At 31.7% G+C, this 26,296-nt stretch overlaps 2 protein-coding genes across 2 annotated transcripts; both read left to right on the forward strand.

The window, feature by feature from the left end:
* The first annotated feature begins 8,121 nt into the window (after window positions 1-8,121).
* Window positions 8,122-23,203, forward strand: LOC106119208 (alpha-(1,3)-fucosyltransferase 10-like). The gene is made up of 5 exons (XM_013314127.1): window positions 8,122-9,168; window positions 9,618-9,880; window positions 21,287-21,459; window positions 22,302-22,465; window positions 22,988-23,203. The coding sequence occupies exons 1-5, from the start codon at window positions 8,177-8,179 to the stop codon at window positions 23,193-23,195; spliced, it is 1,800 nt and encodes a 599-aa protein (XP_013169581.1). The 5' UTR covers window positions 8,122-8,176; the 3' UTR covers window positions 23,196-23,203.
* Window positions 23,204-23,396: 193 nt separating this feature from the next.
* On the forward strand, window positions 23,397-26,014 carry LOC106118892 (uncharacterized). The gene is made up of 4 exons (XM_013313657.1): window positions 23,397-23,691; window positions 24,310-24,479; window positions 25,352-25,515; window positions 25,772-26,014. The coding sequence occupies exons 1-4, from the start codon at window positions 23,520-23,522 to the stop codon at window positions 25,989-25,991; spliced, it is 726 nt and encodes a 241-aa protein (XP_013169111.1). The 5' UTR covers window positions 23,397-23,519; the 3' UTR covers window positions 25,992-26,014.
* Window positions 26,015-26,296: the final 282 nt, after the last annotated feature.

The raw sequence follows: 26,296 nt of genomic DNA on the forward strand, positions 1-26,296 counted from the left end.
GTTCCGTTTATTATGATTTTTTTCTCTTTAAAATCACGATCATAATAATTAGGTTGTAAAAAGTATTTGCGAATGATAAATAGAGTGTTCTTTAATCATCCTTTCACAGTAATCTCTATAGATTTAATTAATCGAATCCATTATTGCTAATTGAATGGATATCGGGATGATGTTTTGATCATAAATTATAAAATTAAAGCTGCGTTTGGTCTTAATTAGTTTATATTTCTATAATTTTCTTTCCAAATTCCTACGTTAACGATAATTGATGAATATGTAAATAAAAAAAAAATTGCTATACTCTAGTTTCCGATTTTTTTTAAATGAATTATAAACCTTTTTGATTTCAACCATAAATCTTATTGTTTATCGTGTTAATTATATCCAACGATATTACGTGAACATTTAAGCAATATGAAATGATTTAGGAATGGAAAATGAATAAGCAATCTTCATTATCCGTTTTATGAACGAATCAGTCCCGAATTATAAGAAAATTTACTTTTACTTCTTAAATAAAGAATGAAACCAATAATATAATTACCGAAATGGATACTCCTATTATATTGCAAGCTACAGGTTAATATTAAAAATATATACAAATATATACATGTTTAGGTATCTAGATATGTTCTTTTTTGGAATTAATTATAAAGAAGGAAACTTAGTGTACAGTCAGCTGCACAAATGTATACAAATATTAAGTCCGAATCGTGTGTTAATGCAGATGACTGTACTTTATAATACATTCTATTTTTATCTTATAAAATTACATCTATAAAAAATCATTTTGTCGAGCTCGGGTCGTTAAGTTCAAGCGTTGGATATTGTCGGTGGCAGGTCGTGTCAGTGACGCCGTGCTTGAGGGATCGTTCCCAGCTCTTCATAATGATTTATCCATGTACTTTGACGTTAATGACTTTTTATAAATCAACGAGTATTAAATCCCTCTTCTTGTATTGACAGTCTAAATTAATAGTAATTTCAAATATTAATTAAAATAAATAACAACGTACTTATTTTCTTACTACTATTATAAATGCGAATGTTTAGGTATGGATGGATGTTTCTTTGAAGGTATCTCCAGAAAGGTTAAACGGATCTCGCGGAAATTAAGCATACATACTGGACATAGTTTGAAGAACATATAGGCTACTAATAATATTTTTTTTTATTCTGCGCGGATGGAGTCGCGAGCGACATAATTTATAACTCAAGTCTTTCATTTCTTGCATGTTTGCTTTCTTTGTTTGTTATGTTTTGAAGATAATTTTTTATATACATCCCCTAATGCCTTTCTAATAAAATAGTCATCTACTAAATCGCCTGTAATTTTATAATAGCACTTATTTCGAAATAAAATTCTTTGCTATTAAAACAGTGGAAAATATTATAGTATATACACACGACAAAGTTTAAGACACTGCTCAGATTTTAAATTTTAATTTTAAACTAGTTTAATTAAAAAAAGATTTTTTAAATTTCCTATCGTCGTTTTATGTGAATTGAAAGACGAACTTTCTGTTTGCTTTGATGAAAACTTTTCATATGCGAAAAAGTTGAAATTTTTCTGCGATTAACCGAATGAGGTCAATAAAAGTAATAAATATAATCCACAAAATAGAGTTCCAGAATTTATAAGCGAGCATAAAACTATATAGATAATAAAATATGAGAAAAAGCAAAATGATTAGTAAGGATGGAATTTTACGTCACTTGAACAGGCATATCGTCATGCCATTTATTCTTTATGAAAAAAAAATAAGACGACTATATATTTTCATACCAGTGCTTAGGCAGTGGAAATCCACAGTAATAATCTTACTTAAGATCGGGTATTCATCGATGCTTTAGTGTTCTAAGTAAATTTGATTATCGTATAATACATTCTTATTTGTTAAAGTGGTAAATTAAGCTAGACCAGGTAACCAAATAAACCTAGGAAACTCCAAGTCAAGTTGCTACGTGCTTTTCAAGTCCTTGTTAAGTTTAGGTAAAGTAAGGAAGAAAAGTGTCGCCACTTTACTTGATAGATGGAGGTACTCGGTTAAGGTGACTCGGTGACGGGCGACGGAGACGGCAAAGGGGGATGAATGGGCGACGTGCTTGCTGGGGCTTGCCGACACATAAATTAGTACGCCGTTCCTCACTTCATAATCTTCGCAATCAATTTTATAAATAATTTAATACTTACTTTCAAGCATTTTATACCAGAAAAGGGAAAACTAGTTTAGAATTGCTATTTTTAGTTGATATGACGCTACGCCAGAGGAACAGCAGATGCGTTACTGGCCTAAACTTAGATAAAATGTCAAAAAGACACAAAAACATTTATTTTAGATGTAAGTAATCACTGGTGGTATTTGTTCACAACATTACAATGCAGATTATGCTAGATTGTAGTAACATACTGGTGATAGATTAGACGTAATGAGGCAGGTGTTTAAGCATATTGTAAGTAATTACTTGAGCTTATATCTATAAGTTGTTAATAATTAATTACAGTGAGTACTATCGAAATTATTCACATGAAACGTGTAATTTGCCTCAAATAACTTAACTTATATGATAGTTTTTATTTACATCTTACTAATATTATAAACTAGCTGTCGCCCGCGACTCCATCCGCGTGGATATATAAAAAACTTAATATATAGATAAGTTAAATAAAAAGCAGCTCTTAAAGGCATAAATTCTAAAAAAAATGAATAAATAGTATCATACGGCCGTCTCCTGGCTCTATGCTACCTCCTCACCAATTTTCAACTATATCGGTAAAACCGTTCCTGAGTTATAAATAGTGTAACTAACACGACTTTCTTTTATATATATATATATATATATATATCATATAGATGTGAATGTTTGGATGGTTAGATGGATGTTTGTTAGAAGGTATCAACAGAACGGCTGCATGGATATCGCTGAAATTTGACATAGATGTAGAACATAATCTGGAAAAACACATAGGCTAATTAAGTTTTTTTTAATTCTGTGCGGGCGACAGCTAGGACTATACATACAGCTCGTTATCCTATAAACAATTTTTATTCTTTATGTACAAAGATGTTAGTTGTGTAAGTCTAGAGTCGTTTCTAGATATGGTTTGTGTTTGCGTCGTTGGTGGCACAACATTGCTGTTGTAATATCTTTTCTCGTTGCCCAGTCATCAAACCCATTAAGCGATATCCGTCCACGAACGACCCTTCGAATCGACTATTACAGAATCATTTCCATGAAGAGAATTCGTTTTCGTTTCATACCTTGGAGTTTAAATTCTACATTAGGCAGTCTATCTGAATAATTTACTTTGTAACATTTGCCATTATGAGTGACTAAGGCTATTTGTTATTAGATTTTATCAAAAATTATCCTCAAAATTAATTTGTCACATTTCGTACCCATACAGATTATTATGTTTATTTGTAAAACAGACTGTATCAAAGTTAATTTTTTAACTTAAGCTTGTTTATCTAAAGTATATTGTCATGTTTATTCATGCATTATGTCCCAATTTCGGTACATTGTGGTCAGTTGGGAGCGATCAAGCACACATATTTCCCAGCTCACTCGTTAATAATTAACACGCTTAAAAGCTTTTCAATTAAGCAACCTGATTTTCCTTGTTCATTTAAAACTTTGTTATGTTATTTACTTATCTTAAGTTCAGTGTATCTGTCATTTATAATAATACTATTATAGTTTGTGCCCGCAATTTCGTCTACGAAGAATTAAAAAACGGATTATTTCATGTCTTGCTGAAGACTTCTATATCTATATCAAATTTCAATAAGATATATTGAACCGTTGCGGTGTTATCCAGTAAATATTTAAATTCAACGTATCCCACGGGAACTTTACACATTTCCGGGATCATAGATAGCCCATTTGTTCTTCCAGACTGTGTTCTACATATATACCAAATTTCATCGAGATCCATGCAGCTGTTCTGGAGATACCATCTAACAAATATCTAAACACTAGTATTTATATTGTAAGACTAGTTGTCGCCCGCGACTCCGTCCGCGCGGGATTAAAAAAGGTTTCTAAAGGTTTTAAACTTTCCCTAGACCTCGACGAACATTCCAAGACCAAGATAAGATAAATCCGTTCAGCCGTTCTCGAGTTTTAGCGAGACTAACGAACACAATTGATTTTTAAATATATAGATAAGATTTTACGAATGAATCACCGCAGTTGCTACGCAGCGTATGCGCATTTTTTGTTTAATCGCTATGTTTCATGTAATGATTATTACTTCCTGTTTCCATGACAACATATGATAAAATAAAGTTTCATCTGACTATTATGTACCAAATCAAGGCGGATGTGTAGTCGAGCGCTTGTTAAATATTAAAAGGATATAATAATACATATGAGTTATTAAAATATTAAATACTAGCTGTCGCCTGAGACTCCATCTGCGTAAAACTAAAAAAACCTTACATGTAACCTATGTGTTCTTCCATACTATCTTCTACGTATGTGCCAAATTTCATCAAGTTCCGAAGATACCTTCAAACAAATACGTCCATGCATCTAAACATTCGCATTTATAATATTAGTAAGATAATAGCGTAACAATAAATTTCAGTTAAGTGTCGACGTTATAATATTACAACACTTCAGTTTGCATTTATGCAACTAAAAAATAGAATACTTATGGCACTTAAATATTGTTAATTATTCATAGTTAATTGTGTCTCTTTTTATACTAATAAATGATTGAATCTAATCAAACAAAACTACTGAGTGCTAACAAAATAAAATAAAAAACTGTCAACTCAAACACTATTACGGGTCTCGCGTAGATGGTCATAAAAATTGACAAGCATGTCATAAGTGGTCTCTCACGCGTTTACTTACCGTGGGCTTTCACTGCTGTGACACATGTTCAAAAACATACTGTCATCTCTTTCTTTCTGTTTGTAAAACAAGAGATAGGTTACAGGTACTTCTAGTTTCACGGAATTTAGACGATTGTTGCATTTCCGTTTATCAATATTTGCCTAATAATTGACGGACAGTTTTTTTTGGGTTTATATGAAAAGAATGTTGAACAAGACCATACCAAGTTTACCATAAAATAAGCATAGCGCTACTTGATATATGTTTTTATGCTACTAAAAATATATATTTCCAAAAAATAGGTAAAGGTTTAGACAAAAAAGGTATAACAAATTTAGTAGCCACTTTATTGGGGTACAATGACCTCAAATTACTTATTAATATAGTTATGCGTGCTTAGTCTATCTTCATTAAGTAACGAGCTGGGAACAAGACCGCTCGTATCGATCTAACAAATATCCCTGGGGACAGAGCTTTCAAATTAAGCCTTTGCTTGTTTAAGGCAATCGATCATTTCCATTCAGTTTACTTGTGCACGATACTGGCCTGATGTAAAATATTTATGACCTTAAATTGGTTTTTATGTCATTATGAAGAAAACAAGTTTTGGCGTGGTAAAAAATAGGTTTTACTAGATTTTTAATATACCGTACAGTATTGGCATGAAATAAGATAAAGGTTTTGTAACTTAGTTGAAAGATAAGAAAGGAAAGTAAGTATAATAAAGCTCATATAATAGTTGTTCATTTTACTAATATAATAAATGCGAATGTTTGGATCGATGTTTGAAGGTATCTCCAGATCGGCATGTATGTAGAGCATAGTCTGGTAGAACACATATCCTACTAATTATGTTTTTTTTAATGCCGCGTAGACGGAGTCGGGGACGACAGCTTGTTTATCTATAAGTTTATGTATCACGTAGCAGATAAATATGTAAAAACTATTTCTGTTGCCTACAACAAATAAAGGGATTTCTCTTTCGATTCAAAACAAATCCTTTTGTAATAAGGCGGAGGAACAAATTTGACATTTTCACTGATCCCCGTACAAATTTGATTTTGTATTTTACGTATTTGTTCCCTGTTACCTTCAGTACGAGTCTTAGAGTGATCTTTTTGGGAATCTAACACACAATAATAATACAAGCATATATTGTGCTATCTTTCAGTCAAAGCTAAGGCAGAATTTAGTTTATTAAAAATATATGATTCTGTTCCAGTAAACTGTATATGAATTAATACTAGTCAAATTTTGAAGAAAAATATTTTTTAATATTTAGATAAAGATATCGCAGGCAGAAGACGAGTTGGAAGGAGGAGAAAGTCCTGGCTGAGGAACATCCGGGAATGGCGAATATTGCCAGCGTTGAACAACTTTTTCGCTTGGCACAGACCACATATCTGAGAAGAAATGTCAAAGATATGTGTGAAGTCAACCAACCCGCACTGGGCCAGCATGGTTGACTATGGCCTAATCACCCTTAACTTAGGGTAGGCTCCGAGCCCCTCGGTGGGGACTTATGATGATGATGAACAGGGCAGGAAAGAGTTCGCTGAGCTGACAACCAACGTCCAGTAATGGTGAGGCATTAGAAAAAGAAGAAAATAAAGATATAGTGTTTTTTTTTTCAGAATTAAAAAAGGTCATTATCATAAAATCCCATAACAATAAACTGAAGATAACTAAACATACAGGTACACTTATTTTACTTATTCTTATATTTAGAGGATGTTTATCTTTTATTCAGAACAATGATAATCATCAACGTGATTTAGCATTGTTAAAACCAAACAAATGTCGATTATTTGCAGATTTGGTCTACAAATTATAGAAATGCACCATTTCGATTTATTTAATTTCAAAGACCTTTCCTAATTTTGAGCAAGTTATTTCTAGTATCATTGAATTTAAATTGCATTTTTTAGTTTAGTCACAAATATTCAATACGACGATATATTCATTATACATGGAAATTCAGGAAATTGAGTCCAAGGGACCAAAACTATGAGGCGCCCTTTTCATAGGTTTATCCATTACTTCGCAAAGAAGTCTTTACTGCATTTCCTATCTATATATAAAAGAAAGTCGTGTTAGTTACACTATTTATAACTCAAGAACGGCTTTACTGATATGGGTGAAAATTGGTGATGAGGTAGCTTAGAGCCAGGAGACGGATATAGGATACTATTTATTCATTTTTTCCCAATTTATGCGTTGAAGAGCGTCTTTTATTTAACTTACTAATATTAAAAATGCAAATGTTTAGATGGATGTGATGTGGATGCATGGATGGGTGTTTGAAGATATCTCTAGAACGGCTAAACGGATCTCGATTAAATTTGTCATACGTATAGAACACAGTCTGAAAGAACACATAGGCTACACTAATTATTTTATATATCCACGCGAACGGAGTCACGGGCGACAGCTAGTTTCTCATATGTTGAGGTCATGTCAGAATATTTCATCAAAATTTCATCTTTCTATAAAAAGATTCGGAAGTAGGAAACATATGCAGAACAACGTATGCATCCAGGAAATCGAACAAAAGTATTTGACCAGTGTTTTGCCTTCATTCGACACGTTGATTTGATAAACAAGGCTATCGTTTTTATTACCGCGCTAAGTCAGTATTGCATACTTTAATATCTCGCTGACATCGTTGATGAATACAAGAAAACTTCAGAATTCTGGTAATTGACAATTAATTACTTTTTTAAAAATTTCTACTTTCGACTTTTAAAGTAGTTTAACCTCCATTGAACCCTACTACTTTTTTGTTAGTCTTGCTGTGTTGTATATACCAATATTACTTTTTTTATATACATTTGGATATGGTAAAGTTACCTTGTTATTAAAATGTTATACAAAGTCATAAGTTTACTGTATAATTACTATTCTATTGTATGTTTAATCTTAAGTGTTTATTAAATCTGTCATTGATGTTCTCGTTAATACTTTAACTACTTATTTAAAATCATATTAATTTATGTCTTAATATATTTCTCTTATAATACGATACTTTTTTGCTTTATTTTTCTTATATATTTAGATATCTGACGCCTCATTTTGTTATATTATTCTTGTTAGAAAATGCTTGTAAAATATAGTTCAGATCTACGTAGTCTGGCAATTTATAATATGATATTTAAACATATAATTATAGTTGTAGTAAAGGAAATTATGAAAAATATCCTTCATATAATGCATGAGATAGTTACATGTGATTTCGAATCAATGTTATTTTCGTCAGTAAAGGATAAGGTCGTAGTAAGAGCGCGCGCGCCGTCCACAGCGCATTGTGTCGCACACAATCGCACACAAAATGAGAAATCAAATTTATGTTAAATTATTTTTCAGTTGCACAGTTCTTTCTGTACTAGTGTTTTTATATTTGTCACTAAAAGATTTAACTCGTCCACGTGAAAGTGTTTTAATGAATACAAAAATTTACGAATTAGAACAAAATATAGATAAAATAATTGAAAAAGTGTCAAATAGAGAAAAAATTGACAATAGTATAACAAATTTGGTCGCCAATGAATCTGATTTGAAATACATATTACGATGGACATCTTCGAAGAATGTGCCTTTTGTGTACATGGGTGAAGGAAGAAAAGGTTTTATAGATAGAAAGTGTCCATACACGAACTGTTTTGTTACTGGCGATAAGAATTATTTAGGTGATTATACAAAATTCGACTTAATAGCATTCGCTGGTCCAGAAGTTGTGCGTATGAATAATATTTTACTGCCTATTAAACGATCTACTCATCAGAAGTATGTATTCGCGACAATCGAATCCGCAGACAACTATCCGATATGTTCGAATAGATTTGATAATTTTTTTAATTGGACATGGACGTATAGGTTGGATTCTGAAGCGAAATGGGGTTATATCGTGATTCGAGATTCAAATAAGAAAATAATAGGGCCTAAGACGGTTATGCATTGGATGAAATTAGAGGAAATGAATCCGGTTAGTGAGGAATTTAAAACGAAATTAAAAAGTAAAACAAAAGCTGCAGCTTGGTTTGTATCAAATTGTTATTCAAGGAGTGGTCGTGAAAGATTTGTCAAAGAGTTGCAAGCTTATTTAGAGCAATATAAACTAGACGTTGACATATATGGAGCTTGTGGACCGTTGAAGTGTGGACGAGACCATGAAGATGAGTGTTTTAATATGATTGAAAAGGATTATTATTTTTATTTAGCATTTGAAAATTCATTTAGTGAAGATTACGTGACAGAGAAGATATTGCATGGATTGAAACATAATGCTGTACCGATTGTTTACGGCGGAGCGAACTACACCAGGTAAGATTTTTGCGCTTGCGCAAGTATAATAAAAATATAAAATCCTGCTCAATTACATGATTATATCTACTTGTGAAAAATCCTAAACTTAATATTAAAAAAATAGCTATTTAAATAGTGTGTTTACTTTTCTTCATTTTTATCAATAATTGTGTACAATTATAACACTTTGTTTCCGCTAAAGATATGCTAGAAAATAATATTATCAGTGCTGTACCTGTTTTTTTAAATTTATAATCACATACTGAGATTGGAAACATGTAGTAAAAAATAAGAAAAAATATAAGAATGACAGAAAATCAAGCTTGTTTTTGTTCATCATAAGAACTTGAAAAACATTGTTCTAGTCGATTTAAATTATATTTGCGATTTAAAAATATTGTAATAAGTTCGCTGAAACTGTTTTTGTAAAGATGTAATTTTGTTTATAACATGTAAAATTGTTTCAGATTTATGCCCGATGGGATTTATTTGAACGCACGTGATCTTGGTTATGAAAAATTGGCAGCGAAAATGAACGAACTAATAAAATCACCGGAGAAATACGCTGAATATTTCAGATGGAAAGATCATTATTCATATCACAGAAGACATGAAAGTTTGGAAACTGATGACTATTGTAGATTTTGTTCTATTCTTAATGAAGATGAGTTAGTTAAGAAAACAACGATATACGAACATTTTAGACGTTGGTGGGACCCACCAAATAGATGTTAGTTAAACAAAATATTATTTAATTATAAATTGAAAGACTGCAGTAATTATAGGTTAAAATAGTATTATATAAACTAGAAATTAAAAGAACTAAATAAAACCTTATAATAATTCCTAACACATTAGTTTCCTGTGAAAATCACGTCAATCGGTTTAGTTGTCTCAAAGATTACTCAGAACAAAGGCGGTTAGAGACAAATAGATATATCTTATATCTTTAAATGGGCAATTCTTGTATATATATATAATTGAATCTCGGAATCGGCTCCAACGATTTTCATAAAATTTAGTATATAGGTTGTTTCGGGGGCGATAAATCGAATCATTTTTAGAAAATGTCATTTTATTCGCGTTTTATCGATAATCATCTTAAACATAAACTTAACTTTATCTATCGGTAACATCGAAAAACGTTATTCATATTTAATCATTTTATTAGTAATTCGTACTTAAATATAATTTCCAAAAACACAATTAAAAAAAAAAATACCGAGCAAAGCTCGGTCATCCAGGTACTAAAAATTTAATAAAGATTTTCGTTATCAGCAACGCTTATACATCATGTGTACAAAATATTTTTTTTTCGATATTACATACAAACACTCCAATTTTATTGATTGAATAGATAGTGTTCAATGCATGTACCATTTGTTAATTTTATCTACAATAGCACACACCGTATCGAATTACTTATGCAGAGTGCACAAATGCATTGCAGAAAATATGGGTTTAGAACACAGACAATATTGTAAATATAAAGTAAAAGTTTAGATCGAATAACATAAAAAATAATTATTATTATATTAAAAGTGCACCGCCAGCTGATAAATTACATGATTCAAGGAACGTCAGGCTGCAGAAAAAGTGACCTCCCCCATCGCGGTTTTCAAAATAACTGCCTTTTGTGTCAGGCTCTTAATCCAACTATTTCGTGTTGGTCGCAACTCTCCGCTGATTATTATTCTTTATTTAAAATGAATTATTTATTAGCGTATTGATGAGCAATTAAATGGATTGACTTTATTTATTTTCATTTCATTTGGTGTCTGGTACAATTATGTAAATAAATTAGATAGACAACATGTATTTCATATGATTCCAGAAGTGTAATCCTTTAAGGCTAATCTACCCTTTGTATATATGTACATATATACTAGAAATATCTTTCCCCTCGCATTTTCTAATGGAAAATTATGTAATATCAACTTGAAGGCAAACATGAGTATGAATTAAAGTGTCCTTTTTAATTAGACTTTTATTTTATACATTTTAAAAGTGGTACACATATATACCTATTATATATTTATTATTAAGCTAAAATACTCGTTAAATCAATACTAAAATTTAATTTTTAAAAATATATCTTAATCACAATTTTGTTTATAGGTTCGCATTTATAAAAAACACCATGTACTATGGCAAAACTCACTATATTTTGCAACTTATATGAAGATCTAGGCTAGATTTTACGCGACAGTACATATGTAGGCTGTTTCATTGTACGTTTGAAAACGTATACAGTTCTGTGCCAAATTAAAATAAAAGAATCGACGATTGTGGCCAGAGATATTTATAGCTAATGTTTATAAAGCAAATCGCCCCTTCAATATTATTTTACACCTTGATAACAATGAAATGTTTTAATAAGACATTGTTACGTTTAATTTTATAAATAAAACTAGCGGACCCGACAGACGTTATCCTGTCTACACGTCTTTAATTTGAATAAATTAATATGAAGTTAATATTTGATGAAAATTGTGAATCTAAACCATACCCAGATCCCCTTGAACACACAAAAAAAAATCATCAAAATCGGTTCACTCGTTTAAGAGAAGTTCAGTGACATACACACTCATAGAAGAATTATATTATATATATACTTACGTTTAGTTTTTATTATCGAACTAGCTTGTCTTGAATGGATATTTTTTTGAACACAGTATAACAAAATTTTAATTAGCCTATTTTATTCAGGGATTAATTCTAGTACTTATAGAGTTTTAAAAAAATGTATAGTAGTTTCTTTTGTAGATCTGGGCTTCATCTGTTTTTCCGAAATCTTATAATACTAATATTATAAATGCGAAAGTTTACATGGATGGATGTTTGTTAAAATGTATCTCTGGTACAGTTCAACGGATCTTGATGAAATTTACAAGAACACATAGGCTATTTGTTAAGGTTTTACGGGACGAAGTCGCCGGTGACATCTAGTAAAAAGACAAAAGCATTGTTTATGTTCTCTAATTAGATGTTATAAATCAAAAATTATTCTGTAATTACAAACGTCTTTACCATTATAGTTTTCAAAATAATAGTTAGTGTAAATCGATTATCACAATACACAATCGATTATTGTGTGTCGAAGGGATTTAGTTGATTGTTTGTATCGGCTTTGTCGTGTGAACGTGATATTTCACAGGCAGAGGGTATTATATGAAGTGACCCGTGTTAACTCAGTTGACCGTTCGACGTTATTTGTGATAAGAAAAATTGAACGATAGTTTTCACTGTCTAAACACTCGAATGATCTGATGAAAACTTGTACCATTAAACCTTTAAGAAGCGAGCGTATCACCATCTCAAAGGCCGGCAACGCATCTGCGGTTCCTCTGGTATTGCTGATGTCCATGAGCGTCGTTGAACACTTCGGTGTTCTCGCTGCTCGTTTGCCCCCTTCTGTTATAAAAAAACTTCATCAACCGTAAGTTTCTAAGACTTAAATCTGCGTTTCAAATATATTCTTATGCCTTTTTTGTCATAGATGACTGGGACTATATGTTTTATATAGAGATTTTGATCTCAAAAAGCAACGGTAAAATAGTTTTTTTTAGAAAAATGTTACCAAACAATGGCTTTTAGTTTGACGTATGTTGTTATCTCATAAAATGGATAGAAGGTAAAACCAAATGTACGGGATTATTATCTTTCTACGTATTGTTTTAGTGTTATCAAATAGTAGAGATTATAGTACTAAAAAGATCCGAATTTTATTATTACGAGTTTATCCCATGTATGTTCATAAGTGCAATTTTTGTTAGACACTTAGACCAAGCTAAGAAAAAATTGATGAAGGCATATTTATATGATGTCCAGGTTTAAAAAGATCAAAATATGGTAGCTACGATAAGAAGTGGCTATAGTTAAATAAAAAAAAGTATTTGGCTAGTTGATAACCACTTTATCATCATTATCAGTTCACTTATCCCAACCGAGTACCTACGAGTACCCTAAGTTAGGAGTGACTAGGCTATAGTCAACTACGCTGGCCTAGTGCGGCCTGACTTCTCACATATCTTAGAATTTCTTCTCAGATATATAAAGTTTGTATCACTATGATTTCCTCCACCATAAGAACGTCGGATAAATGTACATATGTAAATCTGGAATCGAAAAACATTGGTACATGGCGGGATTTGAACCCGGAACAGGCAGATTGCAAGTCAAGTGCTACTTTATAGAATCAATACTTTGAGTTTTAAGGCACAATAATAAAAGATTCTTAATAATTTTAATGAAAAATGTAAATAAAAGTCCCGCCAGTCTTTCGTTTGCGTGTACATTTTATAGCTATAAAATCGATAACCACGGGATTGCATACATTTATGCAAGAACTATAAAACTATAGAACCAAATTCTATTTCATATGCATTTGAAATAAGCTGGCACGTCGTGCATTGAATAAGTAACTTTACGTATTTGGGATAAAGTTTATATTAACTTCACCAATGTTATAGATGGATCTAAAATTGAAATAAGGTATATCAGCTACGTTGAAAGAAGTGTAAAGAGGTAAAAAAAATCCTTCAAGATAAGAAATGTCACAATTAAACTGCGTTGAAAGAACCAGGGTTGGTCTTGCAATAATTATCTAATTAATATTTTACGATTTGTTTTAAAAAAACACCATATAACTTGAATGGTTTTTCTTCATTAGAAATAGTATAATAACTTTTGTCTTAATTTTTCTGGTTGTGTGAATTTGAATTTGTAAATAGTTGTGTGAATTTGAAGTCAGGAAATTCCAAATTGTCAATTTCTCAGTGTGAATATGTAATATCAATAAGATCTGGGAAGATTTTATTTTATTTGATGTTCAGGCTCTAATTATTTCGTATTTGTAGTTAAGTCAAGGGTAATGACATCTTTTAGAACTGCGATTTTATTTTTTTTGGAATTTGTAGAAGAGTTTGATTAGGATGTCAGATATTAGACAAGTAATATACAATGATAATTTGGTAAGGTTCTGACAAATCAATTGTTAATTCATCTGTGGTGATGATTATCATCATCACCTCTTCCTGGATCCCTGCAGTTGGGCAGAGGGTATCTACAGTGCGTTGCCATCTTATTCTATTTTGTGCTCTACGCTCGGTTTCAGCCTATGTCAGCCCAATGGCTTTTTTATCGGCCCACCAATCCACTTCAGAGCTAACGACTGTGAGTAGAGTCCCGACGGAGAGATCGTTAAAAAAATCATTTTAATGGTCAAGACAAATTAAGCACTGAAAAAAATACGAATCAGTATATCCATTTCGATCAATTGTCAAATTGATAACAAATTCTTACCGTCTGGTACTCAATTTGAAACAGTTGTGTGTTGAATTATTTCCATAAAGATCAATTGATGTACCCTATTCATTATTCTTTTGCTCTTATTTAGTAGGGTTCCGTAGCCGTAGAGTTATTCCGTTTATAAACACATCTTTGTTTAAAATCAATGGTTAAACTCAAATTACGTGAGCATAATTCTTTCAAAATTTCCACTGATAAACGTCAACGGTTGTACGTCATACTTTACAATAGATATTTCTCGGGAGTACAGTGAGAATTTACATCACAATTCAACAGAATTGAACAATTTGAAGGTATTGCAGAATAAGTTTTCAACTAGAATTGTTTGTGTTATTTCACAAACAAGGAACATGTACACAGCTCGGTCCTATATGTACACGAAAATATATTTCAATTTAAATACTGAAGTCAGTAATTATGTTATAGTTTTTTTTTCTATAACTCTCTCTGCATGGAGGATTGATGATAGAGCCACAAAGTGAAGTAGATTATTTGAACAGACTAAGATAAAATTTGAACTGACTGAAGACGGATTTTTAGCTCGTATAAACAGGTTGGTTAAATCAAATTTAAAAGACTATACTCCTTGTTTTTATTTTAGTATATGTGGTGTTATAATATCTACTTTTTTTACAACTTTCCTGCAGACGTGTTTATGAATTAGCTTCCTAAACAAATTTAGTAAATACCTTAAATGTATTCCGAGAACATTGTAACTGAAAAAGGTTTTCAGTGGAAAAGTTTAGCATTGTGTTGTGCAAAGTTCTTGTTAGTTTAGCGAACGTATTGTTTGGTGTTATAAACTAAACGCGAACAAGTGAAAATATTTGTCTCCTTATAAATTATGCACGTAAAAGTTTATTATTTTAGTATTTATTTAAAACATATTTTAACTAATAAATACATAAAGACAGTCTCAAATTGTTAGCGTATTAAAACAAGATACATTCTTAGTATAAGATGCGTATTTTAAAGCGAAATTATAACTTTTAATATAATACAAAAACATTGTGGTTTCGTACGGATTGCGATAACGGCTTGAGTATCTTAGAGCAAATCCAACAAAATGCTAAATAAACCAAGACTAAAGCGATGAAACCCGAACTATGATGGAAATTTCAAACCGCAAAGATTGATTTAGTGAAAACGACTAAATTCTGAGGTCGTCCTAACTTGTTTTTTAGACCTTTATTATATTTTGTTAAATATTATGGCATATCAGTATGAAAGATTTAATTTATTTCTTTATTTTATTAATTATTATATTATATTTAACCGTGGGAATGGTTTCTAAGAAATTCATGTGAAGAAATTTTCATTGGACGGATTTTGGTCGATTTACCGTTGGTTTCAGAGACCAAAATCTCTGTATGAAACATATCACTCTTAAATCATTCTTGTACAATATGTATAAAACGGAGATACGATGACTAGTCTCAGAAATCCGCGGTAAAAAACAAAATTAAAAGTGACATCTAATGACAAAATTACGGTCAAGTAAGCCCTTTGATAAGGGCAGTAAAGGACCAATCTTATTAACAATTGCTCAAAAAGTCCTTTGTGAAACTGTTAAGGAAATAAGCCAATGTTAGTAAGCTAAGAAAAAAAATGCAATAATGAAAGTAACAAATTCATGTATTAATGCATACATTGACTACGATGTAATTAATATAAATTTTAAATTAAATGATTTTTGTAACTCGTAAACAACAATTATCATGCAAAGCTTGCTTGTTTGTTTTTTCAGTGACTGAACTAATTGGTACAAGACTTAATTGTTTATATACTCATTATTTTAATTTCTTGTTTATCATTTAAAATGGTGTTTGTTATATTAAAGTGAATTCATAAAAATAATTTAATTGTTTATATAAAAAAGTCAACGATATTTATCTTTTACTGTTTTATTACAATAACTATATTTTGCTTAGCGACGCTATTTTTTTTCTTTTGATAAATTAATACTTAACCCAAATGTGTATGATATTCGATATCTCTAATTGTAGTCATTTTCCCTTCCCTTCCCTTTCTACGCATATGCAATTGCGTATGTCTATGGGCAACGGTCGCTTCGCAATTTCAGCGATTTCAGCTGGCCGCTCGCTCGTTTGCCATCTTTTAATATAAAAAAAATATATATTAAGTTAATTTCTTTCTTCCGAAAACATTGACATAAAATACTATAGAAAATTAATTTTATTCTTTAATAAATTAAATGATTTTGATGAAAAATATGCAAAGAGTAAGCTTAATTAATAATTAATCGTACCTCCGATCTCTAAGGTAGGTCGCCTTCACTATTACATATTCCTACAAGAGTAAACGAAACAAGACTCGCAGCTAAATTTAGCTAAATTAACACAGCTATAATAAAAGATGTAGTCCTAAAATATAACATTATACGAATGAATGAATGAATAAATGTTGGTTTTTTTGTCCGAATGTTTTTGAGGTAATTTTTGTATGTATGAATTTCTGTGCAACTGTAACATCCTACACTATTATATCTTAAATGGTTTAGGAAAAGTAATTCTTATCGCGGCTTTTCAATAAATAATCTTGATTGTATTTTAATGAAGATTTATTTATCTGTCTCTACAGTTTTCCATCTTTTGAAAAATATGATTATAAAGTATCATTGTGTTAAATTAACTTTAATTCGCCTTTGTTTAAATTTGTATTGTTAAATTTTCTAAACAAAATCCTCTTACGTACGGAGCGTTAGTGAACAAATGTTGTGGCAGAAAACTGTGAGTTATGTAGAGGTGGAACTACTTATGTACGGACCTCAAACACTGTTTAACATGCAAACTACACCGTGAAGCTCTGGATTCGCCACTGAATGTAATATTCCGAGCTACGGGTACGGATTTAACTGAAATTTAGTTCACTCCGACCGCTTGTTAGACAGTGCTTTTAAAATTTAAATTTAAATGTGTGAACAGTGAGCTTATTCAGATTTTACTGTTTGTCTTACGATATTTATAAATTAGCTGATTTTATTTGATATAGACACATGGAGTTCTAGGTTTGGGTTATTTAAATCCTTATAGAATTTTGCTACTCTAACCGAATACAGAGTATAAATTTTAAGCGCCTGCCAAAAATTATTATCAAAGATGCTGGAACTAAACAATCAAATTCAGTCTAAAATTTCATCAAATGTTTCTTTAAAATTTGTTTAATAATCTTGCATAATAATTAAATATCAACCGAAAAGAACCTTTAATATGAGTCTTTATCTAGTTTTGTCATAATTTTACGTCAGAATTAATGTCGTGGTTGATGTAAATGTACTTATGCGCTCGAACCTAACATATTAAACATGTAAATTGTAACTACTTTAGTACGCCTCGAGTGAGTGTAATTTTGTTAGCATTAGCTATGGAAATTAATTAAAATTTCGTTCGACATATTCACTATATTCGCTTCATTACTGCAAACACTGTCAATATTAAAAGAACGAACGCTATACAAAGTTAAATGTAAAAGAGAAACGTTTTACTTTAAAATCAATAAAACAATAGACTACAAGATACAAGGTTAGATTTCACTTGTTTAATGACTTTTGTCAGACTCATTCTCTTTGAGAAAAGACAACAATATTGTTTAACACATTGGAATTTAAAACGTCCAAAAATATCAGCCTTGTTATAACATTATTCAAAAGCATCTTAATTTAATGATGCCATCAAGGTCGATGGCCAATCACTTGAGACGAGTACTTAAAGACTGGTGATACTTATAACTCAAAGCGATATTTGATATTTAAATACTTAGGTGCTAAAATGTATTGGCGTACGAAATTGGGCCACTCATGGTAAGAGCTGGGGCGTGTTTATCTGGTGTACTGAGATCTAACGAACTGTGTAGAAAATGATACAGGTAATTGTGGGTTTCCATCGACATTGTATATTACCATCTCCCTCATTCTCTTTGAAAAAACAAAGACAACATGTTTTAATATTTTAAAATGGAGAAGTTCACCTACTTATACTGTTTTACATACAAAAACTATTATATGTGTTTACTAGAAATGATAAAATAAGACGTTACTATGCGTTACAAATAAAAAAATGTGCCACAAAAACCACAAACATTCAATCATAAGCTCACTATACGTCCCCACCGAGGGGCTCGGAGCCTACCCTAAGTAAGGGGTGACTAGGCCATAGTCAACCACTCTGGCCAAGTGCGGGTTAGTTGTCTTCACACGTATCTTTGAATTTCTCTCAGATATGTGCAGGTTGCATCAAGATGTTTCCCTTCACATACATATCTAACTCGGAAATTGAAAAACACTTTGGTACATGGCGGAATTCGAACCCAGGACCTGCAGATTACAAGTCAAGTGCTTGACCCCTGAGCCACCGACGCTCTTCAGACAAACATTCAGAAATCCCTAAAAGGTATGTATAACCAAAATGATTTTTTATAATTTCATTGGTTCATTGTGTTTATTTCCGAAAAGCAAAAATCCTGTTTTTTTTTACTAAAAACTGCATTTCCTTTAGCCATATTTTTCGTCATAATAAAATATACAAAACCGAGGCTTTGTTGAGCTTGTGGCTTTCACTTTGAGATAAAATCAATTTCGTATTACCCAGCTGTGTGAAACAGCAGAGTTGCGTGAAAAATTGATATGAAATTTCGTAATAATAAAAAAAGTTTGATACGTTAAATGAATACATTCAGACAATACCTGTACATACTAACAATTAGAATTTACCCATGAAAAGACTTGTACGTATAAATTTTCTACTTTTTATTTAGACTAGTAAAATGTATATTATAATATATTAATTTCTTAATAAATATTGCTTTTCTTTAATACATAAGTAAATCATGTAATACAGATATATACAAAACCTTGTCATATACATAATAGATTATCAGAATATTCGATTATTCGAATGTCTGATAACAATTAGTCCGAGTAATCGAGTTTCCACATCGATTGTTTTGTGAACTAATTTAGCCTGAACGACTTAATCGATTGTGATGTAGGAGGTTTTGTTTGATTGTGGTTTAAGTTGAGTTGCAACAAAAAGTATGTTGTACACGTAGTGAATGTTTCTACACGGTTGGTAACATTGAACAAGGAATATATTTGAAGCATGGAAATGGACCCGTAATTGTCGATCTGGAGACTCGTTCATGAACGGATATTGACTAATGGGTTTGATGACTGGCCGACGACAACTAGACAAGATTTTCCCTTTCACAATTTCCATTTTTCAAATTGTTCATAACAAGAATGACACGGAATTGCCGATGTTAGTTAATGTATATTTTTGATTTATGTTTTTAATTTTTGTTGTAATATAAGATGTGTCTATATCAAAGTGTTCAACTTTATTCTATCCGATTACTTTTTAATATTTAATTCATCGCATCACATTTTTAATAATATATTTAAAACATTGTTTCAAATTGTCATAGATTTAAATTGCATTTTATTCTCGTTATACTTTACCTATAAATTTTATACCAACATTTATCTTTGTGGTTTTAAAGTTAACGTTAGCGGAGATTTTCCGCAACTTTATAATAATAGTTTTCTCAGCGGGATGTTAAAATAAATCATTGCATTCAATAATAACCATTTTCGAGTTATGAAATACTAGTTGTCGCCCGCGACATCGTCCTCGTGTTAAAAAAATTTAGTAGCATGTGTTCTACCGGGCTTTTTTTTATATTGCACCGAAAAACCCAGTGTTGATACCTTTGACCTTGAATAATATTTTTTTCCTAATGCGGCAACGATAGGGATTTTCAGGGTAACTATAAAAAGGTGTTCCAATGATTCCTACTAATTTTCAGCTCTATGCGAATTATTGTAGCTTCAAAATGTAATTCGACCGGGTCAAAAAAAATCTGAAACAGTGTAAAAAAAACATTAGAAAAAACATAGACGAGTAACATCTGACTATTAAGTGGTTCTCTCAACAACAATTTAGTTTATTACGCAATTTGTACGGACGCGTTATTTAGGTGTCGAGCGACTTGTCAGTAGCCGTAGCTTGTCAAGCCGACTGTACATTATTAAGAATCAAACCAAAACTGCATGACAAACGATTATTATCAGTCAAAAATTACGTGAGTGGATCTTTTGATAAAGTTAGCAATAACTTTTTCACGCGATAAGTGATCTAAAACGTCTTAGTTCAATAAATAATGTTGCCGAATAACGAAGCTTGTCGTGTGTGGTCAAGATTTGAACGAAAGAGGAAAGACGGTAGTGTTTTAAAATTACGAATTCAAGATCCACCGAGTTCAGCGCAAGAACGTGTTTTAGATTTTATAGCAAAATATTTTGTTACGGAAGAAACGTTTCAAAAAGCAGCAGGTCAGTTCAATGTTATGATGTTAATTTGGCATAAAAAAATTAAATTTTTTAACTTGTTTTTGTGTTTTTCTATTTTATTTTTATATTTTTTATAACAGCTACAATAATTCAAAGGGAACTCAAAATTGCTAGGAACGTTTGGAATTATATGGCAACTCTGAAAGTAGCTGTTGACCCTGCATTTGGAAAAAGAACAATTCAAGGTCAAAGGTACGGATTTTACGGCGAAATGCTTTTGGGTCCAATAGTATGAGCTGTTCATTAATTATCAGATATATTATCAATTCAAGAAAGCATAGCAGGCTAACTCTTATTCCAAATAGGAGATTCATTTGGCCTTTTTAGGTTTTACATACGTGTAATGGTGTTCTAAACATTTCCATTAATTTTTAGTTCCATGCGGATTATTTTTGCTTTACACATAAATCCCGCTTATCTCGTCCGGATTTTATATTAATTTTAATACTTTTTCATCAGGTATATATTCTAATCCTGACTCTATAGCAGAATATCGAGAAATTATAAAAGAAATATTCAAGAAATGGATTATTGTAATTTGCTGTGAAGATAATAATTCTGAAGATGTGGGTGATATTCTCGGGGTTTCTGCTGTAGAATTGGTTGAAGATAAATCATTTGATGGACTAGAGGTAAAATTAATAATAATCCATATATTAAACTACACGTATGTACACTCAGCTGCATCAATATGTATACATTTATAAAACTTAAGAAATTTGTACTTATATATGCTATCGGTTTCAAAAACGTACGACATCCGTTTAAATTCGTGGGGCGATTCTTTCATAAATATTTTTTAAACCAAAAGCGTATACAAGTTTCTAAAACTTTCTAAATGTCTACATATTCATGCAGCTGACTGTACATTATTAACGTGAATTACTACTATCAGTAATCACCTGTACAAAGATATATCCTTATCTCCGTATTTCCAATAACGAAGGATGACGCTATAATTTGTCCCTAATGTTTCGTCAGTAGAAATTGATGAGATAACAAAGCCAGACCTACTCCTGTCGCTTTATGCAATGTTATAGACTCCTCGAATAGGGGACTATAGTTTTCGCTTCTGAGTGAAGTTAGATTTAACGATGAGTTGGTAAATTTCAAATAGTTTACAGTTATTATAACCAAAGACATTTCGCTTCGTCTCGGTAATAAAAAGATCTGACTTAACTTCCTCAATTTAAACAGTCAGTTGGATTGCTTAAAACACTATTGATTGACATAATCATCTTACTAATATTATAAACGCAAATGTTTGGATGGATGGATGGATATCGCTGAAATTTGGAATAGATACAGAATATAGTCTGGAAGAACAAATAGGCTACTTATTAAGTTATTTTTGATATCGCGCGGACGGTGTCGGGGGCGACACCTAGTCAGTTTATATTTTTGTTTTTCTGCCTGCTTTCGTATGTAATTTGTTATTATTAGCATATTATTATAAATAGATTATTGATTTTAGTTACAGACTAAAGAAATTCAAAATTTAATAACAACAATGCTGGAGTGCGAGAAATTAGTGAAGCCACTAATGAAAGAATTTACTAAACATCATGATGGAAGAGGAATAACCGTTCATCCTGACTATAGAGTTCTTGGTATCTCAAGTGAATTTGTAAAGATAAGGTAAGTAAGAATAGATATTTAATTGTAATTAAATAGCAAATACCTGTCTAAAAATTTATATATCATGTCCAAACATAGATCTATTTTAATTTTATCTAATCTTAGTTACATGTCATAGAGATGATTATCTTCCTGCCTTTACCTGCGAAGTTACTAATCTTCCATAAATCTCTATGAGTTGTATATTTAAATTCATTCCTTTCTTATTCATCCTTCTTCACATGTTCATCTACTTCTATCTATGTAACAATTTTACTTTATTGATGTATTAGCGGTCGTCCGCGACTCCGTTCGTGCACAATTATAAAAACAGCCAAGTTAGTAGCCTATGTGTTCTTCCAGCCTATGTTTTATATGTACATCAAATTTCATCGTGATCCATTCAGCCGTTATGGAGATACCTTCAAACTAACATCCATCGATCAATCCACATAAACATTCGAATTTATAGTATTAGTAAGTTTACTATTATACGTAGGTGAAGTTTAACAAGTAACTAATTAGATATAATTTTTTTTCCAGAAGACAAATGATAAATGAACAAAATATACCAATGTCGTGTGCGTGGATGACGTCGTATGGTTCTCAAAAAGCGGCTGAGAAAGACAACTGGGAGACGATGTTTGAGATAGCGCCTGATGAATTAGGAGAAAAGTGTGGATTAGTCTTCAAAGATTCACCAAAGTCGTTTAAATTAATGCTTGTAAGAAAGAGTTCTGTGCGGTCATAAATATTCCATGTATAGCGAAATTGTAATTATTAAAATTTTATTTACTTTTACATTATTTTTTTTAACATATTTGGAAGAGACCTTACAAGAAATAAAAAGTCATTGTTTATCAAAATAAGAACATATTGTATATCAATTTTTGATTAAGTAAGAACATTATTGGTTATCTGACCTAAAATAATTTACGATAAACTTATCACTATCAATTCAAAAGTTATTCCCAATCATCGTTCAAGTCCACGGTAGTGTTGTGGTGAACAATATCAAATGTATTTGAACATTTAATCCTATTGGTTGTTCATAGAGTGTTAATAAATTTAAATTATGTCGTCGAATAAAGAGCCGTGTCGTGTATGGTGCCGTTTCGAACGTAAGAGGAAAGACGGTAGTGTTTTAAAATTACGAATTCAGGATCCACCAAGCTCAGCTCAAGATCACGTCAAAGACTTTATAGCCAAATATTTTCTAACAGAAGAAACATTTCAAAAGGCTGCAGGTTAGTAAAAATGTATGATTGAAACTTTTCAAATGCAATAAAGAATAGCTTGAAGACAGGCGTGAAGTGGGAGCAATTCCGCGTTTCGTCTGATGAGTGTGCGTTCCGGAGGCCTAATTTAGTCCTCTTTCCCTTCCACCCTTTTTCTTATAAGGAAAGGATGGGAAATGGAAGTGGGTTATCCGGATGAGAGGATGCATGGAAAGGGAAAATATTTTCTTTCTGTGCATCCTCTCCTCCGTCGATTAAAGGTAGGCAACGCATATGCAATTGCGTATGTCAGGGGTCAAGCGCTTGACTTGCAATCTGCAGGTCGTGGGTTCGAATCCCGTCATGTACCGAAATCGGAATCGGAAATCGAAAAACACATTTTTCGATTTCCGATTTACATATGTACATTCCGACGTTCTTGCGGTGAAGGAAAACATCGTGATACAACCTGCACATATCTGAGAAGAAATTCAAAGATATGTGTGAAGTCAACCAACCCGCACTTGGCCAGCGTGGTTGACTATGGCCTAATCACCCTTAACTTAGGGTCGGCTCCGAGCCCCTCGATGGGGACGTATAGTGATATAGCTGAGGACGACGAAAATAATTGTATTTATTATTCTATAGGAATAAGTTCCAATCCTGAAGCGGTAGAAGAATATCGAGGAATTTTGGAAGTAGTAATAAAATTATGGACCGTTGTAATTTGCTGTTACGATGATAGCGAAGAGGTTGGGGATATTCTCGGAGTATCCATTGTAGAGTTGGTTGAAGATGATTCATTTGACGGTCAACAGGTAAATTACAAATATTGTTTTATAACATGAACCCGGCAAACGACCAGGTCATCTTTCCATAACTCTTTCACCTTAGAGGTTAGCCTTCAGCTCAGCGAACTTCAGGCCACCAAGTGGTGTACCAAGCGAAGTATGTCTATGATATTTCGTAACTATGTATTTCTTCGTCCAGCGCAACGATCAGTTGGAAAAGATCTTTTTCTCTTGCCGCAAAAAATGAGTGCTAGCCTCTGCAACACAATGTTGTAGAAGAGTTGCTCACCTTCATTGGACAGAGTAGAGAGAATTTATCTTTTTCCAGTGTATTCTCAATTGTTACTTTCCGATTCTTTCGTTATTCGTAAAAGATAGGGTAGATTTCTATCTGGCTTCCGGCTGATATAAATAATTAAGATAAGCTAGATTGAAGCTCCTATTTTAATAACTAAAAATAGCACTATCGCGGTACGGACATAATAATGAATCATAGCAATCAGCGATAATTTTTATGGATGGCCAAGTTAGCAAGCGTTTGGATACTTTAACGAATCTTTAAGGAACATTATTTTGTATGCATGATTTTTTTTGACAAAACGTTAATAGCAGACCGACAGGCAATATGAACTGGTGGGCAGAAGTAAAATTAAATTATTATAGCTCACTAGCGCCCCTCTGTCAATGTCAAAAATTGTCTCAAAATCGTTTTTGTACTGTAGCTGTCATATAATTTTTTCTTTTATTTATTTTTCCATGTCTAAGAAGTCTTTATATTTATTCTGACAGAAGCAACCGCGATAGCAGCGCCTTTAACACCAGTTCAGATATTCTTATAGTATACACGATTATTTTCTAAAACATTTTATTGATAGATAAATTCGTTTGCGTTTTTTTAGTTACAGATGGTTGAAAACCGAAAATTATTTCAAATAGTAGGAGAATGTGAAAATTTAGTTAAACCATTAATAAAAGATCTAAAAGGCTACCATAGTGGAAGAGGAATCACTGTTCATCCTGACTGGAGAGGACTTGGTATCGCAACTGAATTTGTGAAGATAAGGTAAGTTAAATATATTAAAATACTACCTTAACGTTTGCGACTCCGTCCGTGCGGAATTAATATAAAAACTTAATAAACAACCTAAGTTTTCTTCTAGACTATGTTATCTGCGCCAAATTTCATCAAGATCCGTTGAACTAATCTGGATATTGTGATATTTTTTTACTTTTATGGATATTTACCTTAACATTTATAATGTAGTTAAATTTGACATTAAAGATTTAGGCAGGCAATCGATAACAAATCTATGTTTCAGACGACAGATGATAAACGAACAAAATATACCAATGTCGTGTGCGTGGATGACGTCGTATGGTTCTCAAAAAGCGGCAGAGAAAGACAACTGGGAGACGATGTTTGAGATAGCGCCAGAAGAACTGGGACAAAGGTGTGACGTAGCCTTCATAGATCCTCCAAAAACGTTTAAATTAATGTTTGTAAGAAATCCTAACAGTACTAAACAGTGGTCGAATTGATTTTAAATAAAAATTTTAGTTTACTTATTTCATTTTTTAGAATTTCATCTCACACGTCTTACAAACTCTGTATTAATTTGATGAAAATTCGATATCAAACCGTACAGGAAGAAAAATCACACAAAAATAAAAGGAAAATAAATATTTTCTTAAAACATTTTGTTCGTTGTTATTTTGTATTATCTTCAAAGTTACAAAGAGAAGCGAACTTGTTGAATACGTGACTGATGGCAAAAAGAAAGTCTGTCATTTTATTCCTTTTTATGATATTAACATATTTTATTCTACAGTGTGTTTGGTCGTGT

This window comes from Papilio xuthus, unplaced genomic scaffold, assembly GCF_000836235.2.
Source record: "Papilio xuthus unplaced genomic scaffold, Pxut_1.1 DF827542.1, whole genome shotgun sequence".
Lineage (NCBI taxonomy): Eukaryota > Metazoa > Arthropoda > Insecta > Lepidoptera > Papilionidae > Papilio > Papilio xuthus.